At 48.0% G+C, this 27,875-nt stretch overlaps 5 protein-coding genes across 15 annotated transcripts; 2 read left to right on the top strand and 3 right to left on the bottom strand.

Annotated features, from left to right (window-relative positions):
- Positions 1–81: 81 nt before the first annotated feature.
- On the bottom strand, positions 82–2,104 carry H257_08191 (hypothetical protein). Its single transcript, XM_009833997.1, has 3 exons — positions 666–2,104; positions 511–604; positions 82–442 (listed from the first exon to the last, which is right to left on the bottom strand). Exons 1-3 carry the CDS (start codon positions 2,073–2,075, stop codon positions 129–131), a joined length of 1,818 nt encoding a protein of 605 aa, XP_009832299.1. The 5' UTR covers positions 2,076–2,104; the 3' UTR covers positions 82–128.
- A 389-nt stretch (positions 2,105–2,493) lies between these two features.
- On the bottom strand, positions 2,494–3,611 carry H257_08190 (the record flags this gene model as incomplete). Of its 2 annotated transcripts, XM_009833995.1 has the most annotated exons (5): positions 2,494–2,730; positions 2,783–3,007; positions 3,059–3,338; positions 3,388–3,446; positions 3,489–3,611. In XM_009833995.1, the coding sequence occupies 5 exons, from the start codon at positions 3,609–3,611 to the stop codon at positions 2,572–2,574; spliced, it is 846 nt and encodes a 281-aa protein (XP_009832297.1). In that variant the 3' UTR covers positions 2,494–2,571. The 2 variants fall into 2 exon arrangements, with proteins under 2 accessions (XP_009832297.1, XP_009832298.1); XM_009833996.1 differs by lacking the exons at positions 3,388–3,446; positions 3,489–3,611 and having other exon boundaries at positions 3,059–3,360.
- Positions 3,612–4,120: 509 nt separating this feature from the next.
- On the top strand, positions 4,121–6,011 carry H257_08189 (hypothetical protein; the record flags this gene model as incomplete). The annotated part of the gene is made up of 2 exons (XM_009833994.1): positions 4,121–5,537; positions 5,594–6,011. 2 exons carry the CDS (start codon positions 4,121–4,123, stop codon positions 5,935–5,937), a joined length of 1,761 nt encoding a protein of 586 aa, XP_009832296.1. The 3' UTR covers positions 5,938–6,011.
- Positions 6,012–6,481: 470 nt separating this feature from the next.
- On the bottom strand, positions 6,482–10,025 carry H257_08188 (ATP-dependent helicase HrpA). The gene has a single exon (XM_009833993.1). The coding sequence runs from the start codon at positions 10,005–10,007 to the stop codon at positions 6,561–6,563; it is 3,447 nt and encodes a 1,148-aa protein (XP_009832295.1). The 5' UTR covers positions 10,008–10,025; the 3' UTR covers positions 6,482–6,560.
- Positions 10,026–10,123: 98 nt separating this feature from the next.
- H257_08187 (hypothetical protein) lies at positions 10,124–27,295 on the top strand. Of its 10 annotated transcripts, none has more exons than XM_009833986.1 (24): positions 10,124–10,676; positions 10,739–11,141; positions 11,202–11,294; positions 11,453–11,593; positions 12,240–12,521; positions 12,603–12,783; positions 13,513–13,648; positions 13,702–14,060; positions 15,041–15,477; positions 16,049–16,342; positions 16,705–16,852; positions 16,953–17,388; positions 18,352–18,811; positions 19,181–19,450; positions 20,170–20,433; positions 20,490–20,874; positions 20,935–21,320; positions 22,201–22,433; positions 22,869–23,201; positions 24,332–24,446; positions 24,734–25,093; positions 25,688–25,942; positions 26,362–26,556; positions 26,951–27,295. In XM_009833986.1, exons 1-24 carry the CDS (start codon positions 10,132–10,134, stop codon positions 27,203–27,205), a joined length of 6,966 nt encoding a protein of 2,321 aa, XP_009832288.1. In that variant the 5' UTR covers positions 10,124–10,131; the 3' UTR covers positions 27,206–27,295. The 10 variants fall into 10 exon arrangements, with proteins under 10 accessions (XP_009832288.1, XP_009832290.1, XP_009832287.1 ...); XM_009833988.1 differs by having other exon boundaries at positions 25,688–25,980; XM_009833985.1 differs by having other exon boundaries at positions 20,490–21,320.
- The last annotated feature ends 580 nt before the right edge of the window (positions 27,296–27,875 follow it).

Below are 27,875 nucleotides of genomic sequence, written 5' to 3'. Positions count from 1 at the left end.
ATATACGAACGTTTGATTGGATGAAATAGACGCGAGGGCATTCAATCAGCGAATGGAAATGTCGTATGGCGAAAGAAACGATCCAATGAAACAAGTGGAGCCTTTCATTTTACGAACGAACGATGGCTTTATGCTACCCAAGGCGAGTTATTGGCGCCGCGATAGAGCGTGACGTCTGCCGCGCCTTCCTTCTCCCTTCCGAGGACCAACGAGCCGACTGCGGGTGCAGTCTCCACAACAGTCTGATGCACCGGTCGGGCGGTCGTCTTCTGTGTCAAGTCGATCTGGTCGACCAAACTCACGCGGGTGACTTCGATGAGCTCGTCCGCAGCGTTGTATGCAAACACGTAGCAATCGCTTCCGGTTTGACTAATTGTGCACTGGGCTTGTACCATTGGAAACAACTGGAAGATGCGGTATACACTGCCTCCCGTACATACGCCTACCATCGACGTCACGACATCGCATGTCTTTGTTCGTGTGGATATACATCTATATATATAACGTTACCGTCGTCGGTGGACCCCATGCGACAAAGCCACAGAACCATTTGATGTTTAAAGTCATTGAACGCCATGCGACTTTCCACCGATCGCTGCGGGGGCTACAACAAGTCAAACATATCCCTCACGTGAGCATATTCACGTGGTGGTTTTCGTTGGCACCTGAGGCAGATCCGACAGTCGTGGAGTCGCGGCGCGAGTGGTGGCTCCCACTTGAATCGTCTGGATACGGTGTCGCAGATGCGAGCGCCGTCTGGCCACGCTCTGGCCAACGTACTTCTTGCCCAACACAATCCCAAAGCATGTTGCTGTCATGCCCACGACATACACGACCATGGCGGCGGTATCATCCAAGGCCACCACGTTTCCATTGCCGTCCACGGTATTCACGAGCGTGAGCAGCCACGTGTAGAACGCCATGAGGGGCGGCAGTTTGACCTGCACACTGGTGAGAAACCCGCCACCGACGGTCACGGCAATCGCCAGCGTGGTTGTGTTGGCAGGCACGGCCCATTGCGCCATGTGCAGTCGTTTCAATGTCGCGTTTAGCACGACCAAGCTCGCGTACGCACACCACACGGTTCGGCCAAGGTACAGCACGCCCAAGACAAACAGCCCGATGTCGTTGGTTTGGCCCATGCGAAGGCACGCCGACCCAAAGAACTCGGTGCTGCCCCAAAAGTCCACTACAAACGCCAAGCACACCCACGCATTTGATAGGACCAAACACGTGGGCTCGCCCACAACCACGTCGTACCGTACGGCGGTGGACCACACGTGCAGTGGCTGGCGCTGCAAACTCCACCGCAGGTGCCACAACGGACGATAGTATCGATACACGCTGTACACGAATATGCAAACGCTGATCACCAACCGGTAGCTTAGCTTGGCAATGATCCAAGCTGGGGATAGAATGTGCGGCGCAAACACATAGTATATGGTAGCCACGTTGGACGTAGTCGAGTTGTGAGCTGGTAACATCACGACCCACGCAGCAGACAAGCAGTCCACCTTCTTTGCCCCGAGATAGATTCGCCAAGAACGGCCCACGGTGCCAAAGTTGTTCGTGGCGTTGCTAGACAATGAGCACACGGCATCCACGATGGCGCTTTTGACATCTGGTGGGAAGAAGGGTACCCCCAATACAGACGTGACAAGGGCATCCGCGTCGTCGCACGACGTGCTCGACACACCCGTGCGCATCACTTCCACCACATGTACTGGATCGTAGAAGTACGAGACATCTGGAGGAAGGGTGCCGGCGTTGTAGAGGCGCTCGAACTGAGTGACGGGCCCTGGCTGCTGCTGTCCATTCGTGGAGGACAAAGGTGGCGCGACGGCTGGAAACAACGAAGGGGCGCGGAAGGCTTCGGACACGGGCAACGGCTCAGTGAGGTAGGGCTTGAGTGGCATGACCACGAGGTTGATAAGGAAGAGACAGCTCACCGCCACAGATGTGCCAGTGAACGCCACGCGTCGGGGCCGACTGGGCGCCGGCTCGACGTCTTGAGACGGCTGCACCGCGTCCTCCTTGCCGTGCGCTTTCTCGTCTACCACGTTGGCGGATGGCATAGCCCAAACGTGCTCTGAACTTAGACGAGACCACTGACGTATCGCGAAACCGCCACCGAAACGTTTCAAAAAGACCATCCACCTTCAACCATGCATACCGTTCTAAAGTATGTTGACGGTATGGCTGGTTTGTCGGCAAAGTACCCAGTACTACTACTTTACTGTGCTTGTGCGTCCAGGTTGCTCAGTGTCCAGACCAAGTTGCTATGAGTCAGTACGGCAGCTTAAAATGCGGGCTACAAGCTTATGGCGATCGTGCGGGGTAAATATCATACAAATTTGCCGGTCGGTTATACATATAGATTTGGCAGTGCACTCAACCCTGTGTTCGACGGATGTGGGCTTGTTTTACTCAGGTTGATTCATTATCAACTTACTGTACATAGTATTGTACATCGGTATTTATGTAGTATGAGGGGGTGCTATTATGGGGTTGGTTTCGAATGGGCTTAACATATTGCTAGTTCTAATATTACTTCGTAAGGTATATTCGTCCCTATGCTTCAACGTTGGCGTTAGGTTTCGGGGGAAGGTGGACGGTGCTTTGGGATGGATCCGTGGGGTGGAGGTGCATGCGATGGAGAAACGGGGACTTTTCCTCGGGCCGATACAGAGGATCCCCTGGGAATGCCGTGAATGTCCCCGGAAAGTCGTCCTAATCGCGAGCACCAGTAGGCAAATTCCTCATGTTCACATTCAGTTTGTACCGTGGGCGGCAAGCGTTGGGGAAGCACACTTGGGATATTTCCCTCTCGCGCGTCGTCCATCGCGGTTGTCCAGAGCGCCTGAAGGGTGGGAAATTGATTGAATTGGTGGAGGAGATACAGTTGAGGAGTGGCAAATGCGAACGACCCTGTAGAATACCCGGCCAAAGCCTCCCGCGGACTTAACCACATGCATGCCCCTTCGAGCTCCGAATCATGCGTCTGTACCTGCATGCAGCGTCAACATGACAAGAGGAAGGTCATGTGCGTAGTACGTACATGGGGCATGTCGGTGGCGGCGATACGCGCCAGAAAGAACCATGTGTCAAAGCGGTGGGGAGACCCTTCCGGGGTAATCACATGACTGAACGGAACGAGCTCGTCATGCTGCGGAAGGCACTTTGTCCGACGAAGGAGCGATTCGAAGTCGTCCTTGTCGTCGACAATGCGGTGGCGCCAAGTGCGTCGGTCGGCATCGTCCAACACGCTCCACAGCCGCGGGGATGTCAAGGACACGTCGACTTCTTCAAACAGTTCACGGATCGCAGCGTTGAAGAACCTACCGAAAAAGTGCATGAGACATAGGACGGCGTCGAATCAGGACGCACCGGATGGGAACGTGAGGATACGGCGATGTGGCAGTCGTGGCATTGTCGGCGCCGTCCACCTTGGAATTCAGTTGTCATAACGTTTCTGCAGAGATGTCTACCTTGCCGCCCGGAAATACCATCATGTTGGCCCATGCTTTCGCAGTCTTGGGTCGCTTCACGAACAAGATCTGCTCCAACTGGTTGAACACCACCACGCTCGCCGCCTCCCGCACGGGTTTCATTTTTGCTGTTCAAGCGTCATCCGAACCATTATCCGGATTATCAAGCCATATACGGATATTCACGTTTATATTTGTGGTAGTAATGTACCCATTTGCCAAGTTTTCAGACCTCTGATTGGACAGAAAGTCAAAAATTGGGCTCTGACGTGGCGCTTGGAAATGCCTGTCCTCATGCGTTTCAAATCAACGAGTAACTGCAAAGTGCACCACGATTACTAGTAGTAGAACAGTTACTTCTTGAAACCGTTTCAAATTGGCGTTACTCGGGACAGCTACCGTTAATAAATGTACTCTCAAGTCTAAAGGTGCTAGGGAAAGCCGCCCCCGTTCACCTCAATATATGCTTTATCGAGTCTCATTGGCGCATGTCGTCCTCTAGCTAAGCCTTTGGCAGCATGTTTCTGTTTATGCGATACTGTATCATCACGACTGTTGTGGTTTCGTCCTATAAATACTCTTCAACATCACATCATCATTTACATCTGCGTGTCATACCTTTTCCGGCATCTATGACGCGCGAGCGCGGATCCCTCACCATGCAAAGTCGGCGTCGGTACTCCGCCCCGCAGAAACCTGTCGGCGTGTCTCTCTTCCACTCGTACATCAACCTGTGGTCGACAGGCATGACAGTTGGCATGGGGGGGCACTACTTTGCGTGGAACACGGGCCTTGTAGCAGGTCCGTGGAGCTTTGGGCTGGCCGTGACGGTCATGGGTATGGCGTACATTTGTCTGTGCTGCTGCCTCGGCGAAGTCACGAGTATGGTGCCGTTCACAGGCGGTGCGTTCGGTCTGGCCAGATGGACATTTGGGTTCCACGCTGGGTTTCTCGTCGGGTGCTGCGAGTCGCTGCAGTACATTCTATACGTCACATGCAACTTTGTGCAGCTGAGTCGGTTCACGGCCGTCACGTACCCGGGTTCCGTCGAGTATCCGTACGTGACGTGGATAGGGAGCTACATGCTGGCGGTGGGCATGCTGTGCTGTAACAGTGCCACGTACAACCGATGGAACCGCCTGCTGGCGTTTCTGTCGTTGGGGCTACTGGTCACGTACGTCATTGGCTCGATTCCGTTGGCGTTGTCGTCAGAAGCAGTCGAACCCAATGTGGCGCCGTCCGCGATTGTTCAGGACGTGCCCTCGTTTTTCCAAACCCTGCCCCAAGCTGCGTGGTTCTTTGCCGGTGTAGAAACCCTCAACCGCCTCTGCAACGAAGTCGAGTCACCCAACATTTCAATCCCCCGCAGCCAGCTCGGGTGTTTATTTACACTCATCTGCACCGCGCTCACAGTATTCGTCATGGTGAACGTCCTCCCGCCAGGCCTTCCCGTCATCGCCACGTCTGTCGCCCCCTTCAACCACGGCTTCACGCGCATGTTTAACTGCTCCGTGGAAGCCGCGACGCTTCTGTCGATTCCCGCAACGTTTGCATCAGGACAAGGCTTTGCCCAAGCGTACACCAACATTATCGTGGCGCTGTGCAGCTCTCGGCTCTTGCCCGAGGGGTTCCTCATATGCTTGGAGTCCACGGGCGCGCCCATCGTTGCGATTGCGCTCGGCACGTTTATCAGTTTTGTCCTGTGCTTCATGCACTACTACGTGGATGTGAACGTTGTATTGTTTGACGTGGCCATGTTGTACGCGTTTGTCGCGTACTTGTCACAGTGCATTGGGTACATTTACCTTCGACGCGAGCACTCCAAGATGCATCGGCCGTTCAAAAGTCCGTTTGGGATCTACGGCGCCTTGTTTGCCAGTGGGGTGTGGGTCGCCAGCATTGGCGGGCTGGTGCTGTACCAAGACATTCGAGGACCGATCTTTGCTCTCGGATTGCTCGGGGTCTGTTCTATGTATTACAAAGTATACGCGCAGAAGCACCAAGTGTTTTCCACTCAAGAAAACAAGGCCCTTCTGTTTGCCCACGTTGGTAAGTTGTACATACATTTACACACACGTGTGACTGATGGGGGGGAGGGGTTCTAGCGCGACTCAACTCGAGGCAGGCCTACCGCCGCCGATCCGTGGAAGGGTTTGCCGGGGAGCTCGTCAAACTGATCAACCCGCCATCCAAGTATAAACAGACGTTTCCGACCATGTACAAGACCGCCAACAAGAAACGCCAGCGGTCAGTTAAAGCCACGGTGGCTGTGGCGACATCAGGGCGGTCCATCGGTCGGGAAGTCCCGTTGCCGTCGGAACACGAAGACGCACTCGCACAAGCTCGACGCGTGGTCGACGCGGCCATTACACCCCTAGACACTACTTCTCGACCCCCCAACTCCCCCACCACCACGAGCACCACCAACAACCCACCAGCACCGTCGTAATACTGTAGTAAACACCATCCTAGTACTAGTCTATCGTTAGCGACAAGTTCTACGTCATAATTATGATCACCGTTCCAACGAACTCACTACAACGCTGGTAATTTCGTTCGTCGGTGAATTGTTGAGGGATTGCTCCAGGAATGTTTGAAATTCGCGATGCTTCTACACTTACATAGGCTCCATAAACATCGCAACCAACAAGTACAGTACTACTCGGACATACTGTACTATTAATACTACTACTACTTACAGGTGTACGATATGTATACTAGTACTACATATCTGTACTCGTCCAAAAGTACTACATAAATGTTAGTACGTAGTAAAGTACGTAAATGCAGTGTACTACTGTCTGCATATCGTCGCTTGGGAGTAAATGCTAACTACTCTATGCGCACTGTGCATACAGACCACACCATGCAAATCTCTCATGTTGCCACGTCATTCCGACCTTCCCGAACGAACGACTAGGACTACTCTTCAACCTCCCTCTCGTCATGCCACGTCATGTACCAATCGACTGACTGTAAACACGACTATAACAAGCCCACACGGAAAATCTCGGTTACTAGTATTACTATAGAACTACAACAACCGTGGTTCGTAGGCTAGCTACACGATGGTTACCCGCGGCGCTTGCTGAGTCGCCACGAGTCGGGGGGGTTGAATCTGTCGTGGAGGGGTTCAATCTTTTGCGCTTTTTTCTGCTTGGTGAGTTTGGTCGGGTCGCCCTTTTTAAAGAACGCGGGCGCGAGTTCCACGAGCCATTTCGGCTCAATCGCCATCACGTTGCGCATGTATTCTTTGGTCGTGAGCACCAGTTCCTGGTAGATGACCCACTCTGGGTTCTTATTGAACAGCGCCGACGCCGGGTGAATGTACACGGGCTGGCCTTCAACCATAGTGCGGTACCCTTCCTGGGGATCCTTCTTGGCCGTGTTGGCAAAGTACCCCGATACTATCGCTCGTCGAATCTTGTTATAATTCTTGCCCGCGCTCACAACTGGCATCTTGAATCGATCTAGGATCGACAGCAGCTGCTTGCGCACGTCCTGCGCGCGGCGAATGGCGCGGGCCTGGATATAGTTTTCGTAGCACCATGGGTTGCTAAACTTGGCGTGCTTCCATGCATCGTACACGGCAAGGAGTGTCAACTGGTCGCCTTCAGGTTGGTGGAACTTGGCTTTTTTCGAGTCGGCCGCCGCCTGCTTGTCCTTGGGTCGAAAGTAAATGTTTTCCACTGAGAGCATGCTCAAAATCGTGAGGATCTCGTCGGCGCACCCCAGCACGACGCTCGTGAGCAGCACTTTGCCCATCTGCGGTTCCATGGGGAACTCAGCCATCTTCTTTCCGAGCCGCGTGAGGAGTCCTTCGTCGTCGAGGGCGCCGAGCGCGTACAGGTTTTCCATGGCGCTGACCATCGCGGGAACGGGCGGCGGGTCCAGAAAGTCGAACCCCATCAGGTCGTTGATCCCCATCGCTTTCAACTGTAGCACGACCATGCCAAGGTTTGATCGCTGGATCTCCGGCACGGCCGTCGGCAGCATTTCGTTCTTGTACGCGTTTTCCGTGTACAGGCGGTAGCATTTCCCTGGCCCGGTGCGGCCGGCGCGGCCAGCTCGTTGCCGCGCACTGGCTTGCGAGCACGGCACCACGATCAGCGAGTCCATGCCGACTTTAGCGTTGAAAGCTTTTTCTTTGCAGAACCCTGGGTCCACGACGTAGTAGACCCCGTCGATGGTCAGCGAAGCCTCGGCGATGTTGGTAGCTACGACACATTTGCGGCTACCCTTGGGCGCAGGCTCAAAGATACGCGTCTGCATCTCGGACGGCAGCGCGCCATAGACGGGGAGGATGATGAGTTCGGGCGCGAGCGCGCCAAGTGCCTTGATCCGTTGGTATAACACTTCGCATGCAGTATCAATCTCTTCCTGGCCCGTGAGGAACACAAGGATGTCGCCTTCAGGTTCAGACAAGTGGATTTGCATCACAGTGATCAGCGCAGCGTCCAAGTAGTCGGCCTCAGGTTCCTTGGTGTACAAAATCTCGACGGGGAACGTCCGCCCAGGTATCGTAAAGATCGGGCACTCCAAAAAGTACTTGGAGAACTTTTCAGCGTCTAATGTAGCGCTCGTCACGACGATCTTGAGCTCTGGCCGCGTGGGGAGCAATGCCTTGAGCAGCCCAAACAGAATGTCCGTGTTGATCCCGCGCTCATGGGCTTCGTCAAGGATGATCGCAGAGTATCGACTTAACCTATTGTCGGCCAAGTACTCGCGCATGAGCATACCTTCGGTCATGTACTTGATGACCGTGTCGGGGGATGTGACGTCTTCAAATCGAACAGAGTACCCTACTTCTTGGCCTAACGCACACCCAAACTCTTCTGCCACTCGCTTGGCCACGGACGACGCGGCTACCCGCCGCGGCTGCGTGCACCCGATGATGCCGTGCGCGGTGAGCCCCATCTCGGCCATGTATTGGGTCATCTGGGTGGTTTTTCCGGATCCGGTTTCGCCAATCACCACCAGCACCTGGTTGTGCAGAATCGCTTCCATGAGCTGTCGCTTGAGCTTGAACACGGGAAGGGACTGCCGCTGCTCCACCATCGATTTAGACGACACGTGGCCGTAGCTGAGCGACGACTTGCCCTGCGTCTTCTCCTTCCATTCAGGTACGTCCGCCATCGCATTCGTACCGCCCATGTGCATGCCGCGCAACTCGGCGGCAAAATGGCGTTCGCCAGCCTCGGGCATCGGGTCCTCCCACGGGCGGTTCAAATCCTTGGGGATCGAATCGAGCAGTTGGTTGGCCTGGGTTTGCCGCATCTCCCGCCGTTCTTTAGCTAGCGTGGACTGCGTCATGGCGGCGCGAGACATGGAGCCATCGGGGTTTTTCACAATTTTCACTGGCGATAGCTCGAGGCTGGCCTTGGTTTGGCCCCGGAGGAAAAGTGGCTCGTCTTCGTTGAGCTCGATTTCAAACTCTTCTTCGGTTTCTTCAATGTCAAGCATCCCGCCGCCGCCGCCGCCTTGATCTTGGTCGAATGTCGGGTACTCGGAGATGGGCAACACGCCCGAATTGATGAGTTGTTGGATCTCCCATCGTTCCGGCGACGACAAGCGCTTGGCCGCGCGCGGCTTTTCGTTGGCGTACGCGTCCATCGCCCGCTGCTGCATGCCCGGGGCGGACGCGTTGACCCATGACTGTGAGTCCCGCGGCGTCGCGGTGTCGGACGAGCCGCGCTGGGGAAGCAAGTCGCGGCCGCATGATTGATCCACGTCTTTCATGGACAAGAGGAGCTTGGACCCGGCTTGGCTGATCACTTTGACCCAGACGCGGTCCCCGCGCCGTACAAAGTCGCGGACGTTGGTGATGCGCACCTTGTCGGTGAGGTTCTTGACATGCACCAACCCTTCGTGCTTGTCGCGGTGTTCGAGTTCGACAAACACACCAAAGTCCATGATCTTGGCGACGCGGCCGCGGTAAATGCCGTGCATCTCGATCGGGCCGTTGGGGTTGCCGCCACGGGGAGGAGGAGACCGCGACCGCGAGCGACGGCGACCGCCGTATTTGGAATCGCGGCGACTATCCGGTGACCGACTGCGCCGGGACGAGTAATGGGAACGACGGGGCGGCGGCGATCCCCGTCGAGAATGACCTCGCTCGTTGTCGTCGTCGCGTCGACGGCTGGACGAAGAAGACGGCTTTGCTTTGTCGTCGGCGTGCAACCCCGGGATGTCGTCGACGTCGATCTCTTCCTCGTTGATGGGTTTCGTGTTGGGGCGGGCAAGACCTGGAAACGGATTGTTCTTGTCGGGCACGGCGAACGACTTGGCCGCTTTGGTTTTCTTGCTCATGGCGTGGATCAACTGATGCAGATGGAGCGCAAACTTGATCGGCACTTCGGCGCCGTTTTCTGTCATCGTGGCATGGAACTTCTTGCCGTCGGCCGACTCCCGCGCCATGTGGATGATGAATTCTGCCAGTGTCCGATCACTCATGCCCAGGTGACTCTCCAGCTCTGAGCATACCTTGGAGATGAGACTCAATTCCTGCAGCTTCTCCATGATCAATGCAGTTTCAGGGACGAATAATGGAATGGTACCCCACAATTCGATCCTCCGGATACGGTAAAATCCGGATAATGTTTCTATTGGGGAAAGCAAGTCCATTTTTGTTGAAGCGATCTTGATGCAAGCGTCGCCGGCACCACAGTACGGGCTCTGTGTGCCGGCAGGCTCGTATCTCCAGACGACTGCACCCTTCCCCATACCATCCAAAGATGCTATGACATGGGAATGCGTGATGAAGCCGCCTCGGCTGCCGCGTGTCGCTGTGTGGCTTCTGGTGCACACTCGGTTTGCGGTTGGGATTTTCAAAGGTCACGTCGTCCTGCGCGTGGACACTCAAGTGTACATCACGTCCACTGCATGTGCGACGGAGAACACTACAAATCATTGGGCAGGGACGTTCCACACTGCACAGGATGTGCCGCTTCTGTTCTGCAACGGCGAGCACTCCACCTCCCTGGATCTGTTGCGTCTCGAACAAGTCGACGGACTCATCCATGTCGATGCGGCGGCAGACTTGGCCGAGCCCTGCAACTCGTTGGATACCTTCCCCCTTCGCATTGGATGGACGTCCAAGCCAAACCGTCTGCGCGACGCGGGCGTGCATCTCGTCGTGTCGGAGCTGCGACTATGGTACGGCGCCCTTCCTCTCGACACGCTCTCCACGTACGTCTTATCCGAACGCCTATGATCACACCCCAACTGTACAATTGCGAACTACGTCACAGGTGGAAGCTCCGGGAAGTGACCCACACCCACCCGTATATTGCCAAACTGGCGGCATATTGGCGATTAAACAACCAAAGTCGCGTTCGTTACCAACTGGACTCGAGTGGATTGGGCCATGACCTGCACCTACTCGGGTTTGACGACGACGTGCACTGGGTGCAGCTCCTTCCCGTTCACGTCCGCGCTCACATCCCCCCCGCCGTGCACCTCCACTTCCATCAGCAGCCCCAAACCACCACCGCCCCCTCCTCCCTCCATCGTCAGCACATGACATTTGCCGTCGACATCATCGCAGACGCTGTTCCCACGCCCTCCAAATCCCATATTGTGCTCGTGCTGGCCACGCCGTTTGCCTCGTTGTCGGCCCAGGAAGTCCACCGTGTCGCATTGGGGATGCAGCAGGTGTGAGAAGCTCCTTTAGCTGCACCTAGGTGCAGTCTAACAAGATCTCCATGCACGTAGTTTATTGCGCTGGTGCCGTCGCACACAGACGTGGCCATCGTCACAGCGCAAGGATCGCTCCTTCAATGGCGCCGGATGGATCCATTGGGCAAGGTAACTAACTACAAAGAAAGTGTGCCAACCATATCTGCGCCTTACTGTACATCTGTTTACTACTACGATCTCCATGTTAGTTGAATCCTACTAGTAGTAGTACTACTAGTAGGATGTATTCACATTGGGTCTATGTATATACATGGCCATTTTCATAGCGTGAAGCAACCAAAGTCATCCAGGCAACCCTCCACGCTACTACTACCTCCACAACCACACATGTTCCATCTACGCAATCCACCGATTCCATCAATCACGCCATGGAGACTGCGTTCGAACTCGTCGCCGCAGAGTGCCACGTATGTAGCTCTAGTATTCTTACCTTCAAATGTTAATATACATGGCGTGGGAGTACTACAGTATGTACCGTAATGTGTGGTACCTTTGCCAAAGTAATTAAATATGAAGAATTTCATTTGAATATTCGACTTGTATACTTGATTGGAGATAATATTGAATTTTATAAAATTATATTTTTCGCGTTTTATATTATTCCATGGTGCACATCAACGACAAATACAGTGAACGAGGGAATTTAAGCCACACTTTGAATCGACTAAATCTTGAAATCTGATTGGTTAATTTGGATTATTTTGACAAATCAAACCAACGGTTTTGAAATCCATGATTCTGATTGGTTAATTAAAGCAATATTCAGACGAACTTCGGTGTGACTTAAAAATTCCATCGTTCACTGTACAGTAACGTGTTAGTATTGCGTTGGAATATTTTCCGACCATCCCGAATCGCTCCGATTGGTCAATTTGAAAATGCTTGTCGCTGATTGGCTACATTCTATTTTCCTTTTGACTTTGTGCGTTCTAACATCCAATGAACTTGGCGGCGAGAGTGTTGGGAGTAGAATTGCGAAATATGTAGCAAATGCATAATATGTAGCAAACGCATAATAGTATATATGACAATTATTCATATCTGTTTTGATAGCATGTGGCCAATACAAGTGTGTTTTGGTCGGCGGCGGTCGTCGCCTGTGACGATGTGCCTGCGATGCCGCGGTGGTCGGACCGACTCCGGTACCTATGGACGCTGGTACAGCACGTGACCCGTGTGAGTCTCATATCGCTAACACCCAATGCGGTGGTGGAAAATGAGCCAAAAAGTATGGGCTTTGACCACCATAACGTCGTCGCATATTCGTTTGCGATGGACGACATCGAGTGGGTGCTCAGCGACGTCTTGTTCAAGTGCATGCATGTCGTGTGCCATGTACAGTACATACGTATTACTAGTTAGAACCAACTAACTCCATATACAAGAAGATTAAAGGGATGGTGGGATCTGCGGTAGAGTGTGCGCGTGGAGGTCGTGGCGACCGCAAACGATGTCACAGACGGAAAACTCAAGTTGACGCTGTCGACCAAGCCCTATGACGTTCGCGCTGGTCGAAGCACTTGCACTACCGCCGCTACTTCCGACATGCCAAGCAATATATACACACATAGTGTACACGAACACGTTATGGATATTGGTACAAAGCCCCTCTTTCCACTATATCTTTATCCTCTTTGAATCCTAATAAGCCTTTGATGATATATATATATATATATATAATATATATAGAGTGCTTTGAACCAAAAGGTAGAGATTTATTTGATTATTCAAATCGATCGGGTTTTGAATAACTACTTACTGCATTTTGGATGTCAAGTTGGTGACGCTATTCACACTATTTGAAGGCACACACGAATTTGATGGTTTGCACGAGTTTGATTGGCCACTTGATTCGTGTTGTCTGGGTTTTGATTGGTCGGTCGTTTGTGCGCCATTTCGACAAATCTATACTAGTAGTACTAGTAGTATACACCTTGGACATACTATTTCAACGTCCTGGAGTCTCCTATGTGATGACAATTCCGACTCCCAGCAACCGAATGATATGATATATGACGTTATCGTGTGTACAACCGAATGTACTACTTGGATTTCTAGTGGACTTTTTTATTGTAATTGGGCTTTTTATTTTGATACTTTAACTTTTGTTATGTTAACTGTAGTGACTGGCGTTTCTACTTTAGTTCATTTATATTCAAGTGAATATATGGGTAATGACCCCCATTTGTCTAGATTTATGTCTTATTTATCTTTATTTACCTTTTTATGGTAATTTTAGTAACAGGAGATATCTTTATACAAATGTTTGTAGGTTGGGAAGGTGTGATATGATATATGACGTTATCGTGCGTACATACATACATAGGCGTGCTGACGTCCAGCGATCATTTGCACTTCAGCGGCTCTTTTGATTGGACAAAACCCACAGGCCAAAGCGTCGAAGTGCACGTGTCATACATTGTCTGCGGCTCGGTCCGTGCTGCCACGTCATATGTTGCAATGTGGGTTGCTATCTCTGCAGGTGTCACACATGTCGTGGCTGACAAACGAGTAGACCGCCGTATGCGATGGTACAGCAACTCACTGAGCAACGTCCGTGCCATGAATACACTGACATCGCGGCGGCGGCGACCCGGACGGGCGCGCGGCGGGCTGACGCGATGTACCAGTGTCGGAAAGCGTACTTGGAACACGTGGAAGATATGGACACAAGCAACGCCCAAAAGCAGTTTGAGCAACTGCGCTCGGCCAAGGAGGTCTTTTCCAAGCAATTTCAATCCATATCAGACGATGTGGTTGGTTTTGTTCATGAAATGGACATCCGAACGCTCGTGGACGAGTGTCGGACGCCCCAAGAAACCCCCCAGAAGCCCCCGTCGGCCGAGAAGTTTGCCTTTCAAGGCACTGCCGTTGGTACAATATGTATTGGGATATATATATATATATATTGTATGGGGGACATTGAGTATGGTATATAGTACAGTACCTGACCACGTCACGACGACCACTAGTGTTTGATGTCGTCGTATTCCTGCATATGTACCTGCTTATGCCAGTATGGTTACGTCATCGTATGATAACAAAGTACGTCTTGGATCTGTTGGATTACGTCATCGATGCGTTGGATTACGTCATACACGATAACGTCATCGATGGTTTTATCGATGAGTTTTGATTACGTTATATATGATCGTCTTTTCCGCCATAATTTGGAGTGTGGGGTTGATCCGCTGAAGAATCCATCGTTCAACGTGTTTGTACTGAAGTTTGTATGAAGGGTGTCGTCGCGTTTCGCACAAACTGTGATTTCAACCACACACTCATAATGTTAAGAGTGATTTTGATTGGTCACTGAATCTGTGTTGTGGGTTTTGATTGGCCGATCGATAACATAGTCTATTTCATTCTATTGAGGACCAACCCCCCCTTCAGTTCATTTCCGATAATCGAATTGCCAATAACATTGCCATGAATTGCCCATATCAGAAAATATTAAATTTTAATTCAATAAATATATAAAATCATGCTTGTTTCAAAGCTCCTTTTACCCAAAATTTGGACGACCTTTGTGCTGATCCGTGAAATCCATCGATCGGTTCTTTGTACTGAAGTTTGTATGTAAAATATGTAAAACGTTGCTTGCGGTGCTTGGAATCACACTAATTTCTGGCACACACTAATTCGATGTTGGAGATGGTTTCCTGCAATCTAATTGGCTAAATCCTTCTGCCAATGATTCTTGTGTACTTTATTTGGTTGTGTGTTCGATTCATTCTCCATGTCGCTCCAGTTTAGAATAAACACACAACAATATGAGATTTGATAACGTCATCGATTCGTGGTTTGATGACGTGATCGATGCCATTTGTTTTTTTGATAACGTCATCATGTAGGCGACTTTGCCTACGACTTGTCCACCAGATCTACCAGTCGTACGGAATGGGTGGAACCACTGGCGCTAGTCCATGCCAAGGGATGTATCGACGACGCCGACGTCGAGTTTGCCCAAGCCGCCAAGGGCCTTCGCTTGATCGACGACGATTTGAAGCGCACGGATAACGTGTTTATTACGGCGATCGAAATCGACGTGCAACTTGCTGCGTGGGTCAGCCGACTGCGAGAAACGACGCGAATGCGGTCAGATATTGCTCCGTTGTTGCTGCAACATGCGATTGGCGCCAAGTCCGTCTTGGGTCGGCGGATGCAGGACCGTCGGGAGCTCCGTACGGCGACGGACGTGGCAGAAATCAACCGCGTGGTGCCGGAGCTCGTCGGTCGATTGGACGCGAGGCGCGGGGCCGACGACGCCGCCGTCGAGCGTCTCGAACCGGTACGTACGAGACGTCTGAAACGATCAATTCACGTTGTTTGGTCCATTTATCTGGCATTTGATGGACTTGGCACCTGCGTTGAGAATCGATTTTAAGCTTCAATATATGGGATTGTAATCTTGTGGATTCAATACGAATTTCCAGACCCCGTTGAATCGACATATCTCGCTGCCAAATCGAATCATGAATCGACGCTATTGGCTAATCCAATTTTGAGTGGATTTGATTGGCTCTTACAGAAAGAACAAGTATAGTCAACCAATCAAAGACCTCCGGCGTGATTCAATATTCGACAAAATTGGACGTTTATAGCGAATTCACAATAATTTCAAGAGGATTCGATCGAAAAAATCGATGATCATGTTTTTAGGAAAACGATTTCTTCTATTTAGTGGACCTTTGATTGGTCAGGCCATTCTGAAATCCTGCAAGTCTACTCGATGATGATTGGTTGAAATGTCTTGTATTTAGCGCACTTTGATTGGCCATATCTCAAATACCTGTTTCCACGTTCATTCGATTCTAATACTCGAAAGTCCAAGATGTGATGAGTATTTGGATACTAAATAGGTCGTGGCGGCCGAGATGGCCGGGTTCGTCCAGCTCCAATTCGCGTGGGCGCAAGCTCGGTTCACTGAAGTCAAACGAAACCAGTATATTCCACCGACTTTGGTCCCGAGTGCCACGTTTGTCTGGTGTCGTTGCGAACGCCCAAGTGTTTGGAACGCGTTGCAAGCACTCGTGTTTGCCCTTCGAACCGGTCGAAAGCGGGGCCAGCCGGACGTGCCGTTGTGTCCACCCGTGCACTCGCACGACCGCCCATTGTGGCTGCCAGACGAGCAGCACTTGACAATGATAGATCAGGTGCTTGCTTAAGTCGCCACTAACTTTATATTGTGTTTGGACCTACATTTGGAGTTTTCTACTAGTCCTAGTATTATGTAGTAGTAGTTTTATTTTTTTAATTTTCGGTTGGATATGTACATATCTATATATATATATATATATCCAACCGAAAATTAAAAAAATGAAACTATTGTTTTTTTTATGTAGGTTGGATATATATTTATGTATATCCAACCTACATAAAAAACTATTAACCAATATATATATATATATATATTGGTCGTAGTGGTCGTGTGATCAGTGCCAACAATCTGTTCGGACCGCATTCATTATACTTGACTTTCTAGCAGGGAATAAGAGGTTGTGATGTACATGTGTAGATGGAAGGTGTTGCCGACGACAAGGACGAGAAGGATGTCATGGGTGGAGCCCCACACAAACGCAATGCTGACGCGTGGCAATTGTGTGCCCAAGTATTGTTTATCACGTCCAGCTGTACGACCGATACCGTGGCGGTCGAAACTGCAGGTTTATATATATATATATATATATATATAGCTCAAACGCTAGAAGGCGAGTTCTAATCCATCGTCATAATATGGTGCTGTTGTCGGCATATCTGTTGTAGCTCGTGATGCCAAGTCTATGGGAAAACCCATGTGGCATATTCGATTGGATGATGGTGGTGGTAAGGGTACTATGGAAAGGCCACCAGTAGTACCACCAATATCTGCAGCAACGCCATGTCTGCCGAGACCGTGGAACACGGTTGTTCTGGCGGCATTGGACACATCGTTTGAGTGCGACGACTGCCGGACGATGTCCCCTCAGATGCTATTACTACAGCCATGCTACATGTGCAGCTTCCATCGACCTGCCACCAGCGCCGACTTTGCAGCGTTCGTGGACCAAGTGTCGGAGATGCTAATAAGCCAACCAAGCAGCACTGCCCCTTCTTCCTCGTTCTCACCATCATCGTCATGTCCATCGACTCATTTACCGCCGCCATTGTTTCAGCTTCGAAAATCCCATGCAGAGCGCCGCTGGTTGCAGCAAAAAGCCAAGTACGACGACATATATTGATGTCCACTAACCGTTTCCAACGTGTTTCAAACAAACATATGAAATGGCTGACGATTGCAACTTGAGAGAAAAGTTTTTTTTTTTGTTTTTCTGCCAAAAGTTGAATATATTTGGATATATTTTTGTGTATGAGTGTGCAGAGTCGCGATTGAAATCAGTCGATCGATTGTGTGTGTTGGACTGAATGTTGCATGTAAAATATACAATATATATATATTACTAGTACATACATATCTATCCCACACGAACATTTGATGTGGATTGGTGGACGAGTGAATATTTGATTGGCCGCTTGCATCGTGTTCTGGGTTTTCATTGGTCGTTATCGAGTATTTGTCTTTCCATTCATTTTGGATGATTGTTGCTCATTTGGTTCAATCGACAACAATGTATTGTGAAAATATCGCTATAATGGTCCAAAATTCGCATATATGGTTTGTCGAATATTGAATCACGGTAGAGTTCTTTGATTGGTTGAATATACTTGTCCTTTCGAGCCAATCCAATCCACTCTCAAAAATGGATTAGCCAATAGCGTTGATTCGTGATTTGATTCGGCGGCGAGATATTCGATTCGACGGGGTCTGAAATGTGTCTCGAATCCACTATATATTATTGTCGTTTGACCCAAAATTTGAACTTTTGTGCTGATTCGCCAAATCTATGGATCCATTCTTTGTAACTCGTTCCTGAGTTCTGTATGTAAACAGTGACTGTGTCACACTAATTTACTACACACTCCTTCGATGTTGAATTGGTGTGTACTCGTATTTGATTGGCTACTTTTAGTATTCTAGGGTTTGATTGGTCGTATATCGATTGTCGTGTCGATTTGGTCAGTCTTCTGATCACATTTGATTGAGCACCCCAATCAATCAACCTGTCCAAATTAACTTCGCATCATCGACTTGACAATTTTGCTGTTGTGGTTTTGGCTTTCGTAGACACGTCGAGCTCGCAAACGCCCGCGCGTCGAGCGTGTGCCAGCTCCACCAGCATATATTTACCCGGTACGACCAGGACATGGAGGACCTGCTGTCGGTGCAGGCCCAGTTGGGTCACTGGAATCAATCGACGCAACAGCACCGCGACCGCACCGTCTTGAGCTTGAACGTCCAAGTCACGGGACTCGACGTCGAGATGGCGGCGGCGTCGGCGCGCCTCGTATGGTTAAGTGACCAGTTGTTATGTGTGGAAGAGGACGCTCTTGGCCGCATCCGGCAGTCTAGTGACGTGGCCGTCGCCACTGGCTCCCTGCAGCCGCATCGTGCTGGTTTGGCCTATCTTTATGACATTGGCGTCCTCTACCCGTTTGTAAACGCGCAGTGGTACGCGACGTTGCAAGCGTCCATGGTTCAAGAAGCCGAGATTGCATTTATCAAGCAACTGATCGCGCTGGAATTGGTATATTATCCGTTTACTCGTTATTTGGCTAACTTTGGGGCTGATATATTCGGACGATTGATTACACGTGTGACTGAACTTTGGTATGTACTACGCAAGAAACCAATCTTATTCATATGTCCAGTATCACACTAATTGAAGTCACACACTCTAATTCGAGGTGAAATTGGTCCAAGAGCGGCGGATTTGATTGGCTACTTGAGATTCATGGTTTGGTCGATACATCGATATTGAATGCCTGCGATTGGGTTAGTCGTCTGTACATTCTCGATGGAGCATTCCAATCCCTCCACTTTCAAATCGACTTTACAATATATGAGTGCACATAATACGTGGTTGTCGTGAGGATATTTATAATTGGGATGATAGACCCAAGCCACAACGGTATTGGCTTGTATTTCCACGTGGCAAGCTACGGTGGCAGACATGTTAAAAGCGTATTTACGCTCTCCGTCCACAGACGCTGCTACGCTGTACCGCATCGCCCTATCCAGCGTCATGACGTTTGTACCGTCTGCCGCGCCTTGTAATTTCGACGGCGACTGGCTCCAGCGTGCGGTGCATGACATGCAACTGCATGAAAAGTACTGTCTCGATCAGATGCAAGACGGATTTGTGCAAGCCAAGGACCTGCATAGTGTAAGTACTAGTAACAATATATCCACTGTCATGTGTACATACTAGTGTACCCAAAATGTGGACTTTTATGTTGATTAACCACATCCATCGATCGATGTCTTGCACTACATTTTTGTATGGGGAAAAATATGACGCACTGCACACTATTTTCAGTCATACACTAATTCGATGTGGAATCGTTGCAGCGAGAATGCGATTGGCCACTGCTTGATTCAATTCTTTGTTTGGATTGATTGGTCGTATATCGATTCTCGGCCGATTTCGTGATCAATCACACTCCACTTTCGAATCAAACTGACAATATAGATATTGTCCTTTGACCCAAAATTTGGAGTTTGGCGCTGATTCACGAAATCTATCGTTCAATTTAGTGTACTGTGAATTTTATGTGAAAAACGTTGTCCTGTGGTGATTGTAATAAGCACATTAATTTCACTCGAATGACAAGTTTGACTTCCTGGACTCTAATATTGCGTCTCGTCTTCTGCACAAATATTAATATTTGGTGGTGTGTCGTTGTCGTCGTCGATTGGCTTTCATTCTCCACGTCGCTCCAGTTTCGAATATACACAACAATATATATATATATATATAGTTGTGTAATATATATATATATATATATATAGTTGTGTCATATATATATATATAGTTGTGTAATATATATATACTTCGTCTCAAACATGGGAAAAGGCTCAAAATATCGACGACAATCGAGTTAGATTGAAACCCAATTGGAGCAGTTATACGCTGCAAAACAACGCTTTCTCGATACATACCATGTACGGTCGGATGTGGCGCCGCTCTGTGCCGTCGAGTTGCCTGCCGCGGTGCTGCGCGATGCGGCATGGACGCGGCCAGATCCGGCGATGGAGTTGGGGGAAGCCTGGGAATCGCTGCATGTGATGCTGGCTCGCGTCCAAGACCAAGTAGTTTCCCGCCGGAAAACGTACTTGCACAGTCAATGCTGTTGCTTGTATTTGCAGGCAAGTACATATATTGGGATAATCTGTAGCAATAGCTGAGCAGCTCTTGGGTGTAGAGCGTGGTGGCATTGGCGCACAAAGCGTGGGTTAACCAGTGTCTGGCCGTGTTGAACGCCACGTCTGCGGGTCTCCGCGCCGCCGTCCATGCTCTAGATGAGACGTCTGGCCCGCGGCAAGACGCCGAGCGGAGCTTCCGGTCTGCTAAAGAAGACTTGGCAAGTTGTCGGCATAAACTGCGATGCTGTTTCGAAGCACATCGTCGCAGCCATGACATGCAATTGGCAATACGCGACAGTATGCTACATCTGCGACAGATCCTGACCACCCACACGAAGGTCGAATCGGTCGCGAGGCTAGCCAGCTTGAAAACCACCAAATACTTGTGGGACCAACTGGCTACGTACCAGTCCGAGAGCTTTGCCAGTGTATTTGAAGATGCCAGTGAGTTGGAAAGTCAAATGGAGCAAATGAGTCGCGAACAAGAGTTGCTAACTGTTCAAGTTGAACGGGCCGAGGGATTGGTAGGTGCAAAGGAAGCGGCGTGGAAGGCGGCTGTGTGGGTGCACATGGGGGCGTCCGTGAGGGTGCAGCGGTGGCAGTCAAGCTTGCACGCAGTGCTGCACCTAGTGCTCGACCTAGAGACGAAGCGACAACGCGCGCTTGAACTGGACCTGCACCTACATGCAGGCGTGGCCGACGACCTCCACCAGAATGGAGGCACGATTCCTGCACCTATTATCGCCGACGTTTTGGTCGTTGATAGTACCCTCATTGAAAGCTCCATGTTACGACTGGAATTGCAAAAGCAAACACGACTGACTCAGCGAAGTGCCAACCGAGTGCGGGTACTGGAGCGCATGTGTCGACAGGAAACGGAATTGCTTCAGGTAACACAACCATATAATATGGAATGTTGATATAAACAACGATAATATATATACTCCGTACATATATATATATGATATATGTCTATTATATATATAACATATATATATAATATGTATATTGTGCTTTCGGCCAAATGCTGGGTTTTTACTACTACGTAAATACATATATTATGCATATATATTATATATGTATATTATATATATTCGGCCAAATGTTGCATTTTTACTACTACGTATATATAATACATATATATTATATATTCTGCCAAATGTTGGATTTTTATGGCTAATGATACGTTAAATCGATCGGGCGATTGTGTGTACAGACTTTTGTGGGGAAAAAACGTAAGAGTGCCACACGACTAATAGAAGTCATACACGAATTCGATGGGGATCGGTTATAGAGTGGGGATTTTTGATTGGCTACTTGATTCGTGATATCTGGGTTTTGATTGGTCGTATATCGATTGTCGGTCGATTTGGTTAACTGTCAATTGAGCACCCTCTTCAGTTTCGAATCAAACTTAGAATATATATACATTATTGTCTTTCTTTTACCCAATATTTTGACTTTTGTGCTGATTCTTTGCCAAATTGATCGAGCGATTCATTGTACTGACTTTTGCATCAAAAGATCATCCAGTATCACACGAATTTCAATCACACACTAATATTCGATGTTGAATATTGGTCGAAGAGTGAATTTGATTGGCTCGTGTTTTGGATTTTGATTGGTCGATCTTTGAGTGTCTGTCGATTTGGTGCTGCTCATTCAATTTAGCACCCACTCCAATTTCGAATCGAATGAACAATAGTATATATATATATATATGTGAAAAACACGAGTAGTTTTTTAATATCGTATATATGGGGGATATAGATTGGTCAAGAAGAAGCGATTCGAAAGACGAAATTGAACGATCTGCTGGTACATCGGTGTCGATTCCTGGATCGGGTGCTCACTCAACTGAACCAAGTGAGAAAGTCGTACCCGCCGTCCGATATCCCCGTAGCGAACGCGTTTCGAACGCTGCATGAGCACATGCACACGGCGTCCGACGCCAGCTGGCGGCGATGTCATGCGCAGGCGGCCGCGTTTGCTGAAGAAAACTGGTACGTCCAATCCTCCTGTGACACTGTTTTGTGTTTCACAACTTGTTTGCGGACGTCCAGTACCTATAAAACTTTTACGAGTACGAATAGTGGTATGAAGATCGCAGGCTATTTTGATGTGCTTAGTGTTCACTACAACTTTAATGTCGACGTCGAGTATGGATACATATATAAATTTGTGTTATTCGTCCTTTTGAGTTTTTATTAGGGAGTGTACCAAATATATAATATATATATATATATATTAATACCTCGAGTTGTGTGTGATTCGTTTGTACTTTGAGTTGTTCACTATATGGAATATATTAAATTATACCACGAGTAGTTGTGTTCTTCGTTCGTTCACTTATATCATGAGAGTGTATGTATATATCAATTATAAATCAAGAATGTACGACCAAACCATGAAAACACGAGTATGAAATATATATATAGGCTCGTGCAACATCGCAAGAACGTGGTGCTAGCGGTGCAGTCGCTTCTTACGGCCGCCATAGACGCGCACGACGGCAACAAAGCCACGCTGGACGACCTCGTCCGTACCCAACTCGCAATGGTCGACGGAATTGGTTCGAATCCCGAGCAACTTGCTCCGAAACGACCGATGGATGCGATGCATTTGATGCTGTTTCTTAACGCCAGCGCCAGCGCCACGTGGGCCCGCCAGGTCAACTTGAAGCGCACGGTGCTGCAAGAAGCCATGTACATCAAGCGCACCGACAAACTGGAGTGGTTCAAAGTCGACCCAAATTGCCCTGAATACGTGGCGTACGTATATATATTGACTGTTGATGATACATATATCCTAAGTTCATAGGACCTACGTACGATATATTTATTATCAACTTGCAAATACATGGATGCTGTTGGGAAAAATGCACATGTTTTGAGTGGGGGGTAGGGTAAGTGTGGATGTTACAAAAGAAGGCCAATACCCATTTATTAACACGATATGATGGCTTTTGATTTGTGGTTTTTGTGCTTTCGAGTGAAATTTCATTGTGTGGTGGCGTGGTTTCTGGTTGGAATTTAAATCGATTTGATTGGCTACCTCAGATGAGCTCAACATTATTAGCCAATCAAAACCTTCTCAATGAAATTCAACAACCAATCAGATCGATGGTGGATCGGTTTTTTGGTCGGCGCGAAATTCGATTGCACACCCAAATTTGTATATCAAATCGACAATAACAAGTCGGCAAAACTTGAAAATTTCTTGGTCTAGATCCAACACAATTTTGGAGATTTCCATAGTTTTTGCCCAATATCGCGTTTTTCGCCAAATATGACAAAACGTCCAAGGGACATTTGGTTCTGAAAGATGGCAATCTTTCGAAATCAGTTTGATCCAGACAGCCAAAAATAGAAGACAACCAAAATCTTTGAATTATTTCGAACCAAATTAACAGTGCAATATTACTATTTTTTGGCTGCAAATACATGGATTCTGTTGGGGAAATGTATAGTTTTTGTGTGGCTAGCATGAACACTGATACGAAAGGTCTATATCATGTGGCAAAGCAGTTTAAATGCTTGTCGATATATATAGTCCTAGAAATGCTGGAAATATTTCAATTACATTTGGACGTTGGGGTTTACTGGTGGTCTCCTCTTGAGAATGTGAAACATCATCACTTAGACATTTTGTAGAATTAGTTTTTTATTGCTATAAAATGTATTATTTTTTACAAAAGTGCATCTGACTATTGACAGCATAACGTCGATGTTTGACCATGTAGAATTCGCACATATTGTGTCCCATTAGGATATATATATATATATTATATGAATAGATGGGTTTAGTGGGATGTAGAATTCGCACATATTGTTTCCCATTTTTATATATATATAGTTTAGTGGGATGGTTATGGAGAGTGATGCTGATAGTATGAGTGTAGTGCGCGGGCGGCATACTTTGCAGCGGAAGGCGATTTGATTGTCAACCGCCTAGACATCAAGCGGGCCGACGCCGATGCCGACTATAGCCACCAACAGTGCCAGCAGTACATTCTCGTACGAATTCTATATATATATATTGTATGCTCGATGTATTTTCATGATTTCGTCTTCTGTAGCATATATATATATAGAATATAAGCATATATATGTGTTGAGGTTACCAAGGATTCGTCGACTCATGCACATGGCACGTACATACATATTCATATATATTTTCAAACATATGCCCTCATCGGATTTAAACATATATACTGTATATACATATATATCCTATCATTCGGGATTCGTCTCATGTAGAATATATATATTATACATAAATATATAACCCAGAGTGCATGTAGACCAGGAATGCCGACAGCGTCATCAACCACAGCGCCGTGCACTCATTTGGCAGTGTAAACCCTGCCCCAGCCTTGTTCGACATTCCGTTGATGCAGTTATGGGGGGCTTTTGACAGCATCACCATCCACAAGCGCGTCGAGTTGGAGCGTCAGCTGCGGCACCTGGCGCTGTCAGTCGACTTGCGCGCGGCCGACGTGGACGTCCACGAGGCGATTTTGGGCGGCGATTTGAAGTCCAAAGACGTCGCGGAGGTCTACGGCCGGCCGAAACGGCTCGCGGGTGGTCAGTTTGCCAGCTTGATGGCGTCGTTTGTGTCGGCGGTCAGGACGGCCAAATTTATTCGCCGACTGATCGCGCATGTACGTATATCGACATTGCTCTTCTTTTTCTTATCAGGATATCAAAAGTATGGTTCAAGGAGTTGGAATTGGTAGGTGGTAACGTTATTAGAGCATCGGTTAAAGTAGTCCAACTCTATTTTTAGTCCACCTTGCTAGTTTGGCGCTATCCGGACGTTATAGAAATTACTAGTATTTGGATCTTTGTGTGATATATATACTTCAGTAGAAACAAACCCTCCGGATAGTGCAAGAGTTTCGATTCGATATCCGTAACTTCGAAGTGAAATACTACTGTATTCTAGTATATACTTCGAAGACCCTTTGATTGGTCGAATCAACCGCCTACAAATCGCCAAACCTTCGAGAAATAATATTGTTTTTCGAAGGTTCGGCGAGTTCTACGCGGCGGCCAAGTTGATGAGATACAATCTGTCTGAACATTCTTTCCGTTTTAGCCAATCATATTTCTACATTCATTCTTTTTAGCCAATCATATTACTGTGTTCCAATTTCCTGGTGCTTTCCACAATTTCCACGGCAAAATGGCAAGAAAAATGCGAAACGAAATAAAACCCTAATCCTGCCCATGTGTGGTTAAAAGTTTATGTATAGAAACATGCAATTCAGCAAAAAAACCAAATATTTGCGGCGGCGACCGACCGGTTAAGGGACGTGCAGTTGCTGGCGGCGTTGGTCGCGATCCCGTGCAAGTTGCTCACCCACGCGACGGTTATGACTGTAATCGGGCCATTTCTACGAGATTCCCGTCGTCATGGAGCAGCATCCACGTTTGCTCGCCAATTAGTGTGCAGCACCATCAATTGGACTCTGCCGCGAGTGGTTCGATGGAGGGACAGCATCCTGCGAGTTCGTATATGTTTTATAGTGTACATTAGTATTCAGAGGTATACGTTTGTAATTTGCATGCAAATAGATAAATAGATTGCATACTATCAGATATTGTACTATTATTTTATGTTATAGTTGGCAGTATTTATTTATTATCCATCGTAAACACATGCATATGTATGTGTGTACAAAATGTGAACAACATGATTGTGATGATTAGGTGGTGTTTGATGCGTTGTGGTCGATTTAGTAGAATATAATATATATATATATATATTATATGTTGATGCCATGAATAAATGTAAATATACATATATATTGATTCTACGTTGTAGCATCGGTCGATTTAGTAGAATATAATATATATATATATATATTATATGTTGATGCCATGAATAAATGTATATATAAATATATATATTGATTCTACGCTATAGCATCAAGCGCTGATGCGGGGTCTGGCAGGCGTGGTGGACGCGCCGTCTTCAGCTGTCGATCGAAAGCGCATGCACTCTGAGTTCGTGGCATTTGCCCTTCAGCACGAATCCTATGTGCCCCCACATATTGACCCGGACAGCGTTGCTATCGTCGTTCGTCCCGCTCGCTCCTCCACCAGCCACTGGACTATCGAGGTTTTCACTGTTTTACTTTTCATCTATTTTACAGTAGTCGACAGCTGTGAGAGGGCTTCGGATAATATGTATCGATTATGCAAGGATGTTTCTCAGATTTTCACCAATTTTTATGCATAGAATGAAAAACGCGTTGATTAGATATGGAACTTTATTATGTAATACGGTGAAAAATGACTCATGTTGAAACTTTGCAACATCGCTTTAGCGAGAATATCAACATTGAAGTTGTGTTTAAATGATCACTTTGTAGCTTGGCCTGTGAGTTACAATGTTCATATTAACTGTTTATCGCTAGCATTTATGCAGCAATATTTTATTCCCAAAGGCCCCCTCACAGCTGTCGACCACTGTTAGTATAACCATCGTTCAATACTGTCTTGTACATGATTAGGTGACGTGGCAGCCTCCGCCACCACGACCGGCGACGAACGACGTGGTGGTGCTTTATTGGGGTCGATGGGACTCGTCCAACAACTCACCTGAAACAAACGAGTGGCTGTGGGAGAGCGTCGTGTGCGCGCCGACGGCGCACCGCCACACGCTCCCGGCCGCCGTCCGCCCCGACGGCATTTGCATCGGGCGACTTGTGGTCGTGGCAGGATCCAGTCGCTCAAACCCGATTTCGGACGTGTTTTACATTGCATAAAGCGTTCTTACAACCACGGCATCAATCACTACAGCTATCGTCGTTTATTATATTTTAAAAAATATTAATACAATTTCATGTCCACACGCGCCGTCGGGGATTCCACCGTGACTTTATCATATTAATATGAATAATGGACACAAACAATGCAATCCTGAAATAAATATATACTCGGCAATAGATATATCACGTTTACAGTCCCACAACATGTATTGCGTTCGATAATGTTTTAGGGTGCATCGGGTCAGATTTCAAAAATATAATTCCATTTTCTGGCAAAATGGGATATATATATCAAAAATGACATTTTCGACATCGAGGTAAAAGGCCCATGTAGTGACATGGCGTTTTGAACCTCGTGAAAGAGTTCGAGGAAATCCCACCTGGAATTATATATTGGCTTTGCGTTACTAAAAGTTTCTACTAGCAACGACATGTTTCAATTCTTTCAGGTTTTTATTATTATTGAATTTGGCCCCAAAATGGCGGTTTGAAAGGCCAGACTATTGTCATATTTGAGGTTACAAGACGGGCCCTTGAGAAATAAATAAAAAATAATTGTAAAGTTTTGGTTCAAAATAAAAATTAAAAATATAATTATTAGAATCAATAATAGACCAATAATAATGTAAAAATAAAAAAGTATAATTTCGTAAAATAGAAATAGTAG

Source organism: Aphanomyces astaci, assembly GCF_000520075.1.
Source record: "Aphanomyces astaci strain APO3 unplaced genomic scaffold supercont1.18, whole genome shotgun sequence".
Lineage (NCBI taxonomy): Eukaryota > Oomycota > Saprolegniomycetes > Saprolegniales > Verrucalvaceae > Aphanomyces > Aphanomyces astaci.
This window is presented reverse-complemented; position numbering and strand designations above follow the sequence as displayed.

What these genes read in the sequence shown, in the direction of transcription:
- H257_08191 (XM_009833997.1), bottom strand. Translation starts at nt 2,075, where the DNA reads ATGCCATCCGCCAACGTGGTAGACGAGAAAGCGCACGGCAAGGAGGAC. An exon ending in GACTGTCGGATCTGCCTCAG is followed by an intron (nt 605 to 665) that starts GTGCCAACGAAA and finishes GACTTGTTGTAG; the next exon opens with CCCCCGCAGCGATCGGTGGA. An exon ending in CATGGGGTCCACCGACGACG is followed by an intron (nt 443 to 510) that starts GTAACGTTATAT and finishes CGTCGATGGTAG; the next exon opens with GCGTATGTACGGGAGGCAGT.
- H257_08188 (XM_009833993.1), bottom strand. Translation starts at nt 10,007, where the DNA reads ATGGAGAAGCTGCAGGAATTGAGTCTCATCTCCAAGGTATGCTCAGAG.
- H257_08187 (XM_009833985.1), top strand. Translation starts at nt 10,132, where the DNA reads ATGCAAGCGTCGCCGGCACCACAGTACGGGCTCTGTGTGCCGGCAGGC. An exon ending in CGAACACGTTATGGATATTG is followed by an intron (nt 12,784 to 13,512) that starts GTACAAAGCCCC and finishes ATACATACATAG; the next exon opens with GCGTGCTGACGTCCAGCGAT. An exon ending in CCAGCCACTGGACTATCGAG is followed by an intron (nt 26,557 to 26,950) that starts GTTTTCACTGTT and finishes GTACATGATTAG; the next exon opens with GTGACGTGGCAGCCTCCGCC.